At 41.3% G+C, this 13,924-nt stretch overlaps 2 protein-coding genes across 2 annotated transcripts in view; both read left to right on the top strand.

The window, feature by feature from the left end:
- Positions 1-4,536, top strand: part of LOC117548020 (complement C1s subcomponent-like) — a gene marked incomplete at its 5' end in the record, with an annotated part of 5,687 nt that extends 1,151 nt beyond the window's left edge. Inside the window, 7 exon segments of the mRNA XM_034218952.1 lie at positions 39-232; positions 1,825-1,975; positions 2,500-2,615; positions 2,703-2,784; positions 2,884-3,018; positions 3,121-3,195; positions 3,393-4,536. Coding sequence (XP_034074843.1) covers positions 39-232; positions 1,825-1,975; positions 2,500-2,615; positions 2,703-2,784; positions 2,884-3,018; positions 3,121-3,195; positions 3,393-4,159 — 1,520 coding nt within the window.
- A 455-nt stretch (positions 4,537-4,991) lies between these two features.
- On the top strand, positions 4,992-13,683 carry LOC117548019 (complement C1r-A subcomponent-like). Its single transcript, XM_034218951.1, has 13 exons — positions 4,992-5,148; positions 5,486-5,699; positions 7,093-7,276; positions 8,475-8,615; positions 9,320-9,525; positions 9,608-9,755; positions 10,555-10,673; positions 10,759-10,837; positions 11,215-11,349; positions 12,124-12,198; positions 12,322-12,524; positions 12,762-12,976; positions 13,137-13,683. The coding sequence occupies exons 1-13, from the start codon at positions 5,123-5,125 to the stop codon at positions 13,504-13,506; spliced, it is 2,115 nt and encodes a 704-aa protein (XP_034074842.1). The 5' UTR covers positions 4,992-5,122; the 3' UTR covers positions 13,507-13,683.
- The last annotated feature ends 241 nt before the right edge of the window (positions 13,684-13,924 follow it).

The following is a 13,924-nucleotide window of genomic DNA, read 5'->3' as shown; positions in this document are numbered from 1 at the left end:
CGGTGATGATGATGCTGAACTCTTTATGTTCATCACAGTGGCTTGCGCAGAGGATCTGTCGGGGCTGAAGGAAGGGGAAATCTCCAGCCCCTCGTGGCCGGCTTCATACGCAGAGAATGCACACTGTCAGTACTCTCTGTCTGTGGAGCCCACCCTGCAGCTGGAGCTGCTCTTCAGCCAAGTGTTCGATGTGGAGCAGAGCCCTGATGGGCAGTGCATTGACACACTGAGGGTAGGTGTTCAGCTGAAATACAGAAATGACTTCTTTACAAATCAGCAAACAAAGAGAGAGTTCAGAAAAAGGTGTTGTAACCGTATTTAAGTCTCATTGTGTTAGTTTTTTTTTTTCTTTCATGCAGCGATATTTGGATAAACTAGTAATCACAATAGAGAGGCGAAGTCCTGCCCATCTACTTCCGACCCATGGGACCTTATTTCTGAAAAATGATGTATTGAAGTCAATGGAGAGAGAAAGATTATCTCTCGATCCCGTTTGAATTGTGCCATGAATTACACATGATGTTTGTCAATTTTAAAAATCATTTCCATGTCAAAAAAGTCACAGTTTGTCGTAAAACTGTTGAAATCTAAGACTATGAAAAATACGCAACTAGAAAGACTACAAATCCCAGAATCCCGGTCCCGCATGCTGGCTCTTACGGAACCGACTAACTCCCCTTGTGTGTATGCACAGCTCTCAACGTGCCCAGACTTGGAGTGATTTTCACCTCTTTTAATACTTTCCGCCTCATTCTGAAAGAAAGAAGTGAAATGTTTCAACGTGACGGCCGTCTTGGTGTGTGGTGCGAGACGGGAGATGTAGTTCATTGAGCGGTTTCACACACAAAGTGTTACTTCACAGTTTTACCACACATTTGTATTTTTTTAACTTGCAAAATTATCTTTTAGATTAACAAACATCATGTGTGTAACTCGTGGCACAATTCAAACGGGATCGAAAGATTACCTTTCTCTCTCCATTGACTTCAATACATACTTTTTCCGAAATAAGGTCCCGTGGAGCTCCCCGGAAAGGGAGGGACTTCGCCTCCATAGGAACTTTTTTAATGGTTTCCTCCTCACCTGAAAAAATATGAAAACTCAATAATAGTTAAATTTTTTGATTTAATTTGATTGTATTATAAAATATGAGCCAAACTAAAAAGGTCTTGAGTTGGCCCTTTTTTTTAAAGTATGAGCAAAATGAAGTATGTAAGAACTTCCACATGATTGTGACACTAGAGCAGGGGTGTCCAAACTACAGCCCGGGGGCGAAATGCGGCCCGCGGGCCATTTTTAATTGGCCCTCAGCTAATTCCAAAAGTATAATGAAATATGGCCCACAAATGAAACTTGTGCTTGTCTTGTATTGTACTTCTCAAATATAGATGTAAACATGTATGTATTTCTAACCGATCTAAGTTGATAAGAAAAAAGCCCAATAACTTATTTGTGTAACAATCTTGAAATACACCCTTCATATTCCTCTTATTATAATCAATCTGAGGCTTCTGTTTTAAGGGATGAGCTGCTAATAAAATAAATGAAACCCTCTGGAGAGCTGGGATGTAGGCTGTGGATTTTCTTAAAGCATTTTCAAGTATCAAGCATCATTTAACTACATTTGATTGATTTTGCTGACTTATAACTGAACTTATGAGGCAAAATACCTCTCCTCCAGCGAGCGGCCCAGCCCTTCGTATATATTTCTGTATGTGGCCCTCGGTGAAAAAAGTGTGGACACCCCTGCCTACACTAGAGGGAACTGTTCATAGACAGAGTCAGGTACATTGTGAGACATCACCTGTGTTGTTGTGTTCACAGATTGAGACTCACTCTGAGACTCTGGGGTCGTTCTGCGGCAACACGCCTCCCCCCGCTCCCTTTCTCACTCACTCTCATCGTGTTCAAATCCACTTCACCTCTGATGGCTACGGCACTAACAAAGGCTTCAGTCTGGCCTTCAGGACCAGAGGTACTGCATTCTCCTCACATGAGACACCATAGAGGGGTGCAGGGATCACAAGGGTTCGCTCGCTAAAAAGCAATGGGATGTTTCCATTGGATTTCACAATATTACAGAAAATAAGATCTGTGGAAAACAAACGTTATGATTCTAACGTGTTGTTTTCAGCACGGTCCTTTCTGCATATTTTATATTCATTAGGTCACGTCACCACCGCTAAGCTAAGGGTGGCTAATGTTTGGAGTGATGATTTTCAGTCTCATTTCGACACTTTGATAGCAACTTTCATTTTAAGACGGGTAATTTTCAGACATTCACGAGAGGGAAATGTACTGACGTCATTTACAGACGTTATTTCAGGCGTCTAACCAAAGAGATGTTTAAAAAAAACTTGAAAGACAGGGCAACCAGAAGTGGTAAAATGCTGACTAATATCCGTGTTTTAGGACTCATCATTACTGCACCACTCAATGGGAACATTGTTTGTTGGATCACAAAGTATCACAATTGCTCCTTTCACATGTTGATTACAGATAAGGTGTGTCCGGCGGTGGTGAGCTCTGACTCCACTGTGACGCCTCAGCAGGCAGAGTATCGTCGGGGGGAAACAGTGACAGCAACTTGTGATCTAGGCTATGTCGCAAATACTGTGAGTGTACAGAACCTTTTTAATGTATTTCAATGGGATGTATTTATGCCCCTGTTACGCTAATCAAGTCATTATTTTGCAAAATAGCAAGGCACCCAGGCCCTGATAACACAGTATGAGACAACATGCCAGGACATAGGCGAATGGAATCCCAATTACAAATGTGAACGTGAGTCTGACTATCGATTTCTTCTTATTTGGAGAATGTATCCTGATTTGTTTTTTCTTTTTTCATACTGACACATTTTCTTCATTGGACCACGTTTAGCTGTTGATTGCGGTTATCCTGAGATCCCAGAAGATGGCATCCTTCAGCTGGTGGAGTCAGATAAGACCCAGACAAAGTACAAAGAGCAGATCCAGTTTCACTGCAGCTCAAAGTACTACACACTGGAAGGAGATGGTAATTAAATATATTTAGATTGTACACATCCATTGTCTGATTGCTTACATAAAAGTGTTCTGGTTTTGTTGTTTCCCCAATCCTCTTTCTTCCATCTTTCAGACACGTACACCTGCAGCGCCAGTGGTGATTGGGCATCAGGGAGTGGCAACACAGAGACGCCAAAATGCATTGAAGGTACGACTTTCAGTTTGCCACAGATCTTATTTTCTGCTTTATTCCAAAACCCAAATTCTTAAATCCCTCTGCTTTTTGTGGAGGGAGCGCTTTGCGGCGCTAACTTCCAGGTCGTCCTACAAAACTACGATATTCCTGCACCGCGCTATTAGTTAAATGTTTTAATTAATCTATTGATGACATTTTGTGTATTACAGTGTGCGGGAAGCTTGACAGACGCATAGGAAGTGCCGGCAGAATTGTTGGAGGTAAGGATGCAATCCTGGGAGAGATACCTTGGCAGCTTCTGATTACGGGTCGGGGCAGAGGAGCAGCGACTCTGATCAGTGACCGATGGGCTGTCACAGCAGCTCATGTGGTGGAAAAGGGGGAGGTAGAAGCTACCCGTGCGTACGGTGGACTGGTAGACGGAGGAACAGAAGTTATATCGCCTAAAGGAGTTCTCTTGGACATTGAGAGGATCATCATTCATCCCAACTACATGCCGGACCGCAACCATTACGACCATGATATTGCTCTTATCAGATTCTCTTCCAGGGTGAATTTGGGCCCAAACCTCCTTCCCGTCTGTCTGCCGCAGTCTAACAGGGGCTTGGTGGACGGTGAACTAGGCACGGTGTCAGGCTGGGGGGGGACGGAGACTGCATACATTTCTCAAAGCCTGAAATACGCTCATATTAATGTCTACTCCTCTACAGTGTGTCAAAATACACTGAAAAAACCCATGATGTTCACCCGTAACATGTTCTGTGCTGGATCTGCTACAGCGGACAGCTGCAGGAGGGACAGCGGGGGTCCACTGGTGATGCCCATGGTGTCTGAAGGCAATGAGCCCTACTATCTGACCGGCATTGTGTCCTGGGGAGCCAGGTGTGTTCATAAGCAGTTCAAGGGTTACTATGTCAAGGTGGAGAATTATGTACCCTGGATCAAGGAGACAATAGATTCAGTCGAGCAATCCTAGAAGGAGACGGAAGAGGGAGAGAATACTTTTTTACTAACCTTTATATCGTTATAATCCAAGACTGATTCAGATCTTAGAATAGACTATACTATTGTAATGACGTATCAACATTAATAACATTAAGCATGATCTTCTTACTATACTTTTGTATTAAACACATTTGCAAATATACTGCAGAGAATGTGGGCTTTAACCAACTTCATAACACGATGTGTATTTGTTATCAGCTTATACACACTGTCTGTAACTTGGCATCCATTCCCTGGAATACTTCATTATTTCATGATTGAACTGTAAATCAAAATGTTTTGAGCGCTGTGTGTTTCACTGATACTGAAGTGCTCTCACATGACAAGCAATAAACTTCATAACTCATGTTGTTGCTCTCCTGTTTACATTTATTTCTATCATAAAGACACACATTCAATGTTCACAGAGCTGTACAGGAGAAATGTTCATAGACGACCACAAACCAAATGTTTCTCTAATTTGATGTGTGTGTTTGTTTCAAAGTATATTATTAACATGATTGTCTTTGACCAGATGATCGTGTTTGACTAACCTCTAAATGAAACGCCTCGCTTCTGTGTTTGAAGACGCTGAAAAAGACTAGCAGCCCCCTCTAGTGATGGTTTCAGGTCTTATGAGGAATTAACACATTAGACCTGAAAGCTACAATTATAATCAGTGTAGTTTTTCTCAATAGATAATAATGTATAGTTCAAAAGATCTTCCTAATTGTCTATTTCAAATGATCTATCCCCGCATCGACCCTGTTTTCTACATTTCTAAAACCACGAGCTTGTTTCGATTTTGCCAAAACAAACAAGGCTTCTTCCTGGCATTAACGCAGAGAGTTGCTAAACACTGCAAACGACGGGTATTAATGTTTCACTTGAATGTCCCCAAACGGCAGAGGATCATTTCACTCACGGATAAATCCTTAAATCCTTAAATCCAGCGATGGCGTGGACTTCCTGTATCATCTTGTAAGTTTGGATTTAGTTTTCAACCCATTTTTATGTTTCATTGTAATAGTTGTTGTCATTAATGTCGAGGTTGATTCCAAAATGAACTTTGATTACCGTCTGTCATTATGGAGCTGCTTTTTTGATCACCTTGTGTTTTATTCTGTATAACCAATATTACAGATAAGCAGTGTTTTATAGGTTGTCTGCATTTCATTCACTCACATATTAAAGCCTTAACAATACGCTTGCCACAGTTGTGTTGATTGTCACGTTGTTTACTCTTTTCTCTGTTTGCGTTAACTTTGGACCACTAGTTGATAACTAACTGATTTAACTCTGTTTGCACTTCATCCAGGTTCCTGTCAGTGTGTGTGTGTGGGGGCCGGCGGCTGCCAGACCCCGAGCCTGCGATGCACGGGGGGGTCCAGTCCCCCCTCTACCCCCAGCCGTACCCCCCCAACCTGCAGCAGCAGTGGGACCTCAGCGTGCCGGAGGGATACCGCATCACACTCACCTTCACACACCTGGACATCGAGGCTACTGCAGGCTGCTTCTACGACTCCCTCTCAGTCAGAGATATTTATTCATTTGTTTATTCCACACATGGCAGTTATTTTAAAACATGTACAACTTTACAAAACATGTACACTTATACTGGTTGTTGTTTGTATAGTGCATGGTGTAAAGGAGCAGGGAGAAGAACATCTTCATTGACCTGCCCCTTCTTACAAAAATACTATTTCAGTCAGTCGCTTATAAATACTGAAACAAAACCCCAAATTACCACTAATTAGACTTTCTTGCTTACAGCCCTTTAAATCATTCAGTAAAGAATTCCACTTCTTTACGAAAACTACAGAGACACACATCTGCTTTAAAGTAGTGCGTGCAAACTGATGCTTAACATTTCATTTCCTATGATGCTCCTCCTCTGAAATGTCCACCTGAGTTGTAGTGTTTGTAGAGTAGTGGTTTGACCAGTGCTGTGTAATGTAACTCAATACATTTACACATGTACTGTACTTCAGTACAATTTACTTTACCTGAGTATTTTCATTTGATGCTATTTTATCATTTGACTCCAATGCATTTCGGAAGCTACATTTAGCAGCTGTAGTTACTTACTTTGATACACATTAATGCCTCAATAATCATAATCCAGTCATTTCATATTCATTATTCTGAAATGGCCAATAACACGAGTATATAGTATAGTATATTTTAATGCCAATTTATCTGTTAAGTAAGAATTTTAAATCAGGACTTTTAATCTTTTTTATAACAGTATTTTTGACAATGTTAGTATTGCTAATTCTTCTTAAATAGTCAATCTGAGTACTTCATCCACCACTCAATGTGACTCAACGCCAGTTTGAAAAACCTGACTAAATATTGACAACAGTTTTTCTGCCAAAATGAACATAGTAGATCAAGTTCTGCTGATTTCCCCAAATGGGCATTAGAGTATCCCAGTATAATTAACTGCATGATGGGGAATGCAAAATACCTCTGTGAGCCTCCTAGCAAAGCTCTCTGGTAAACGTTTCCTCCCATTTCCCATTTAATGGCGTCATTTAGATAATTAAACCACTTTCTGTTTTGTGCTCGCTGCCAACCAATTCCCCGCATACTAATGTTTCCCCAAACAGATGTGAATGTGTTCTTTTTCCAATATACTAAACTACAACTAGTTTGACATATGCCAGTTCAGAATTTTAAAGTCAAGATTTGCATATACTATCTCAAAATAGTTATAAAAATCGGACAAATGAATTGTGTTTCTAGTCATCACATGTAGCTCCGTTTTGCTCTCCGCTGACTCGACAGAAGAATTGTTTTTGAGATTTGAACTCTAAATCTAACTTGGACCACTCTTGACTTTGTCTCCTGGTTCGGTGACTCAACAGCAACACTGCAGTAGATTCAGCTGCGCGGTGTATTTTACATTATCTTTTCTTTCAGGTTTTCTACGATACAAAGATCCTCGGGAAGTTTTGTGGCCTTGAGAACTCAGCTGATGGACATCACCCCGGCAACCAGCCCATCTTGTCTCCAGGCAACAGACTCAGCCTCGTGTTCCAGAGCGACGACAACAACCCGGAGCGCCGCCAGAACGTCGGCTTCTCCGCTCAGTACCAGGCAATAGGTAGCCGAGGAGCCTAATATGTTTGTTTTTGTTATATTATTGGGTTTAGATATATCTTGCAGTATTATTCTGGACACTTGGTAGTGGTATTTAGGTGCACTGTAAGTCAAAATAGAGGCATGGAAAGGGGGCGCTCAAAGTTCTTAGCGGACCTACAGACCATACATGGTACGTTCCTCTCTATAGTATCAGTATCTTCCCCAACATGTTGACTGTTGGTGATCAAACCACCTATCTTCTGGTTGTTGGACAACTCTACTTCCTTCTAATCCACAGTCTGTGTATTCAGGGTGTCCGCAGGGTCTTAAAAAGTATTAAAAGTTGATAAATCAATTTAGCAAAAATTAAGGCTATTAAAAAGTATTAAACGCATTTTCCAAGGTATGACATTTTGTAGCTTGTTTTCAATAAGTATATAAATGGTCCAAAGAGGTTGTGTTCTACAGTCTGCCTGAATGTAATCATGGCGTAGGTGTGTAGTGTGATTCTGTGTAGTTTATTGATGGCATCCCGTTGGATTTGACGTCATCTGAACAGGACATCGCACGCTCACTGCTTGATAGCGCCAAGGTCCGTTTACGCCGGTTGTTAAACAACATCGTTATGGGGAAATGCAAGTCTGCGTCCAAATGGTTGGAAGATACGGAGGAAGGACAATCAATACTGTGTATAGTCAATGTGAGGTACAGTAAAGTGTGTCGCCAAGGTAACCGGTTAGAACTCCAAGTGGCGATGAGGTCTTAACATGTACGGAAAGGGTCTTACAAGAGGTCTTAAAAGGTTTGACATTTGACTTCAGGATTCCTGCTTATACCCTGATACAACTACTTTCATAAACGACAAACTAAAGTGCATAAAACCACTGTAAAATATTATGGTTTGTGTCTGGGTAAGATAGAAGAGGACATTGAAAACATACAAATTGCCATTACAGGAAGCACACAAGGGGAACTTTGACTTGCAGCAGAGCACAATAAACAACAACAGAAAACACAGAACAATACAACAATGAAATATAATGTATTTTTGTAGGGTTGGATAAGATAGAGTGGTACAGTCCTTAGTGTTGGCAGAACGTGGCATTTACCTTTTGAGCAAATTCAGCATGTTTATGGCACTAGAAAAAAAAAAGAACGCATCAATGGTCACTCTTCCACCACTGATCCTCATCCCTCTAACCAACGTGTTTTATCATCAGACATAGACGAGTGTTCTGATCCAGATCCTGAAGACGGCTCAGGTCCGCTCTGCTCTCAGATCTGCCTCAACACCCTCGGCTCGTACCTCTGCTCCTGTCACCACGGATACGAGCTGCGCTCAGACCAGCGCGGCTGTGTGTGTGAGTGTTGAGTATACAGACGAACAGGGACGTTTTTATTCCCACTTTTCTGTGTCCATGAGCTTTAAGTCGTAAGAGGGAAACATTGTTACTCCTCCAGGTACATTTTTCTCCAGTCTGGGATTATTCTTTTCTGGTTATTTAGTTTGTATTGTTATCAGCTTTTGATCCAGAACTGCTACAGATGTTAATGGTTACTTCCTCAAGCCCATGCTACACCTTTTACCCAAGTTGTATTACAAATTGGGCTAGTAGTTTTACTGTCTTAAGTATATCTGCATACCGAGCGGAAATCATAACCTCCTTTGTGGAGTGAACAAACACTTTTATAAACATTAAATCTAAGTAAATATAGCATTGTTCAAATCCAAACAAGGCGACAAACAACATGTTCAATTTCATGAATATGATTTGATGTTACGAGTTAGCTAAACAGCGGACGATTGAGCCACTGATGGTGAAGCATGAACAAAGCATTTAACACTTCAAATCCAGCCTGAAAACACACCTTTTTAAACTGGCATATTCAATATCTTAATTTTTCTAAACTGATTGTTGTTTTTAAGTCTTGTATTACTGTGTGATCTTCTTTGTTGCTTGTTTTTAATTATGCTCTGTAAGGTGTCCTTGAGAGCTTTGAAAGGCGCCCATAAATAAAATGCATTATTATTATTAACATCAATCTCCTTCTTTTGATTTCCCAGTATCCTGCAGCGGCGGTATATTTGATGAGCCAGAGGGACACCTGTTCAGTCCAGGATATCCTGACCCCTCGCCTCATGCTCTGTCCTGTCAGTACTTTATTTCTGTAGAATCTGGCTTCACTGTCGCTCTCAACTTCACTGACAACTTCCACATCGAGAGCGTGGACACTGAGCAAGGAACAATCTGTCCCCATCACTGGTTGCAGGTAACGACGAGCAGCCTCCTTACATTTCATATGAATAACTTTGCTAAACAGATATAATAAGTTAGCTGTGTCTATTTAAAAGGTGACCGTCCCAGACAGAGAGCCCTGGAAGCTGTGTGGAGGAAAGAGTCCAGGTCTGATAGTCACAAGCTCCAACAGCGTCCGGCTGGACTTCCACACTGACGGGGAAGGCCTGAGCAGAGGCTGGAGCCTGGACTACAGCACACACAGTGAGGGGGGGAGGAGTGGGAGGAGAAATAAGCAATACAAGTACTGCAGGGAGGATGTCTTTTTGTAGGTGAACCCTGAAATGAGCATGGTCCTGGTTCCATCCACAAAAAGGCACATTTATTTTTCCATTCCATTTTGGACTATTGAGGGAAATAATCGGGATTGCAAACAAATAATTCTGACTTTTGAAATGATTGAATTATTTCACGTTTTGTTAAGCAAGATAATCTTCACAGCTGATCATCACTTCAAATTTCAGAAGTAACCCAACTTTTTTTTTTATCACATATTAAGCTTCACATTTCAAGACTTACTTATGTCGTCGCAAAACAAAAATATCTTTTAGCTTAAAGCTTGTTAAAGGTCTCCTATTATACTCTGTTATACTCGGTCTAAGATACATACAAAACATGTCTCTGAAGTGTTTGGCTCAAAAAACAATCATGACATCACAACTTGGCCAAATCTGATTATCTCATTTCATTCAGATTGGTAAATAACCCCTAACACTCTGGGGACACATATTAATGTATACAAGACAAGAAAAAGTGCATTTTGCATAATTGGTTACCTTTAACCGGAGACTTTCAGACATCTTGCCAAAAAGACATGACCAATATACTTTTGAGATGAAGGACTGGAAGTGCAAAAATGATATCATGTCTGGGACCTCGACTCATTCCTGCAGCACTCTATTCATCAAGTGTCAGAATATGTTGGCAGAGAAACAGTGAAATGCATTCCCCTGCTTACTGTATATGCAGTAAATGATACATGTCTGCTTGATATCGTTTCCAGGAGTGAAGTGTCCATTTTCTGGTAGTGTGGATAATGGCCGGGTCACCCCCGACCTGAGCGAGTATTTGTACAGAGACTACATCTTTGTGCGCTGCGACCAAGGATACAAACTCATGATGGTTAGATCAAACCTTTTTTTGTTTCAATGGAGGGCACTTCTTTGTCATTTTGTGTTTTTACAAGTTCCCCTCTTTACTTTTTCAGGATGGTAAGGAGGTTGACGGTTTCTCTACCATGTGCCAAAACAACAGACAGTGGCACCTTCCTCTCCCAGAATGCCACAGTACGTTACCTTTAATCTCCGTCAAAACATCCAATTGTACATACATGGAAACTGATTTTGGATTCAAGGTTCAAGGCTTTTATTGTCATGTGTTCATAGCTACAGTGTAGATATGACAATGAACATCTTAGGTCACAGGCTCCTCCAACAGTGCAACACAGATAAAATAGAGCAAGTCAATACAATAGAATAGAATATGATAGGAACTGTGCAGAATAGTCTATACAGTCATTGGAATATTGATATATATGTGAGTTGCAAACAGATTAATGTTATATGTTCTTTCAAAAGTTCAGGATTCAACCTTAAGTTTAGTGTTCTTGACAATCTCCTGTGTTCCTCCATATGAAGATGTCCTTATTTTGTTTGTCCTGCAGTTCTTGATTGTGGAGAACCTGAAGCTCTGCTGAATGGAGGGGTGAACTTCCTGTCTGGCTCTCAGAATCAGTTCCTTTCTGTTGTTCAGTATCACTGTCATGAACCGTTTTACTCTCTCCTTGGAGGCATGAATGGTGAGATATTGATGTGTAATATGCTGTCAAGTACAGCTTAAGACTGTTCCCACTATTCATACCAGCCATAGCCCTCAGTTAGCAGACTCGCATGCAACTTACATGGAACTGATAATGCACTTTGGAGGCAGATTGATTTCTTTCCTGCTTTGCATCTTACCAATATTATGTATTTTGCTGTTAAAACTGATGAATTGACAACTGGAGGAATATTTTAGAGTGTGAATGGAAATCAATGGAAGAATGGAAATGCATTCAATACAAAATATATTTAAAAACATATATGTATTTTAAGCAAAGTTAAACCAAATGGGCTGAAGAAAGTCAAAGTTCCCTTAAACAGTAACCAGAAAACAAGCCAGAAAACATTTGGTCCATTGCAATACCTACACTACTAAAAGTTTTAATAAGCGAAAACAATTTGAGTATGTTTCAATACATGGTATGTCAAGAATACCAGGAAGCTCTACTGCATCAGGTCACATTTTGAATATGCAACCAGGCATGCTTTTCTCGCTATTTTGAGCCACGATCCTTTGCACAGCGGATATATGAGCAACGTTCATGATGAGGGCCGCTGCAGTACATAGGGAAATTACAAAGTTAACATGCAGTCATTTGGAAGGCAGCCATTGTTTCAAAGTCCTTTTTTAAAGCATCACATCAAGTGTGCTCTGTTTCTCCTGTTACCACACACAACAGTGATACTGACACACACTGGAGTACACTTCTACTCAACTCACTGATTTGTCTTTATGACCCTCTACTCTGCAGTGGTCTTCACCTGTGAGGCCGACAGAAGGTGGAGATCCAACAGCGATATCGTTGTCAGTCCAGCATGCATACCAGGTACTGCTTTTCATTACAAAATAAAAACCTACAACACTTAATCTTAGTTTGAATTTGAAGTGTGCACTTGTGTGACACTTTGAACATAAATATATGTACTATAAACCTCTCTTTTCCACTCAGTCTGTGGCCAGCCCACACAGCTCATCTCTGGCTTTCAGAGGATCATTGGAGGCGCTGAAGCTCCAGCCAATACCATCCCATGGCAGGTGCTCCTGAAGAGTGGAGGAAGAGGAGGAGGCATGGTGATTGCAGACCGCTGGATCATGACTGCAGCTCATAACCTAATGTCTAACGGAAATCCAGTAACGAGCGACACTGTAGAGGTAAGTGTGCCGAGGTGGAAGGCAGGGTTTCGCACACAAAGAATTTACTTGGGCGGGCCGCAGTAACTCCGCTGCGAGGGTCCGGCGAACAGCTCATGAGCGTGCTCCACTAGCACCCCCCCCCCACTAAAAACAGTACATAGTTACTGTCCACCATTGTACTGTAGGTGGGGCACTGTGGGTGTTATCTTCATCCCAAAATGTAAATTAATTTCCTGTTATGCTGTCTATTTGCAGATTTTCACGGGACTCACTCATGTTACTTACATGTTGGGACCGCCTGTGCTTGCGGCTTCAATCCACATTCACCCTGAATACAACAACTCCAACTACGTAAACTACAACCATGACATTGCCTTGATAAAAACGCAAGACCCAATCACATTCAACTCCTTCGTTATGCCCATATGTTTGCCAGCAGGGGATGCCACGTACACTATGGGCGAGTCGGGGTAAAGAAACAACTGGTTTTCATTTCATTATTCAATATAATCAATTTCTTTTGGATTCTTTTTTTATCCGCCTTATTTGATCTTGCTTTTCTTGTTGTGCCAACATGTGAATCTTCAAAATTGGAGACTTTTTATTCATTACACTTTCTTATTTTTGCAGACTGGTGTCAGGATTTGGCATGACAGACACTGACACACACGTTCGGATTTTGTCAAACCGATTGAAGTACGTGCAGATTCCTATGGTGGGGCAGCCGGAATGCAATAGGTCCATCACTTTGGAGCAGAGCACTAGAGCCAATGTCCCCGGTCTGACAAATAACATGTTCTGTGCCGGGATGCCTGAAGGGGGGAAGGACTCCTGCCAAGGGGACAGTGGGGGTCCGTACGCCACGTGGAAGGACCAACGTTTCTGGGCTGCGGGGATCGTCAGCTGGGGGGTCGAGTGCGGGAAGAAGGGAACGTATGGAGTCTATACCAGAGTCGCAAATTACATAGATTGGATCAACAAAACCATGCATGAGAACTGAAATGCCCAGTAATTCAAAGACGTCCACCATAAAATGACTTAAAAAAACAGCTAAATTTGCTTTTTACATAGTCTTTCTGAGGTGAAATATATGTATTGTCACAGGAAAGCTATAAAACAACATCATACAGTTGTCAAAATGATAAATAAAGTCAATACAGACCTAAATGTGACTTTACATGTCAGTATCTCGTTTGTTTTTACAGATCTTCTCTCTGGTAAACACAACTCGATAACTGTCCACTTCCACATGCATTTAACAAACTTTGTATATGGTCCCTATCATACCATACATGCCACTATTGTATATTATAAATTACTCAACTTCTGACTCTTCACAAACTCAGATTTTGTCCTCCTGGGGGTTAAATTCATTGCAGAATGGTACATGCCCCAGGCCGTGTGTCATTCATGCTCCA

This window comes from Gymnodraco acuticeps, unplaced genomic scaffold (assembly GCF_902827175.1).
Source record: "Gymnodraco acuticeps unplaced genomic scaffold, fGymAcu1.1, whole genome shotgun sequence".
NCBI classification, from domain to species: domain Eukaryota; kingdom Metazoa; phylum Chordata; class Actinopteri; order Perciformes; family Bathydraconidae; genus Gymnodraco; species Gymnodraco acuticeps.
The sequence above is the reverse complement of the archived record's forward strand: the minus strand, read 5'-3'. Positions and strand labels throughout refer to the sequence as shown.

Excerpts from the sequence above, each read along its gene's own strand:
- LOC117548019 (XM_034218951.1), top strand. The coding sequence starts at position 5,123 with ATGGCGTGGACTTCCTGTATCATCTT. Across the intron at positions 10,838-11,214 it reads TCCTCTCCCAGAATGCCACA|TTCTTGATTGTGGAGAACCT; the intron begins GTACGTTACCTT and ends TTTGTCCTGCAG. Across the intron at positions 12,199-12,321 it reads CAGTCCAGCATGCATACCAG|TCTGTGGCCAGCCCACACAG; the intron begins GTACTGCTTTTC and ends TTTTCCACTCAG.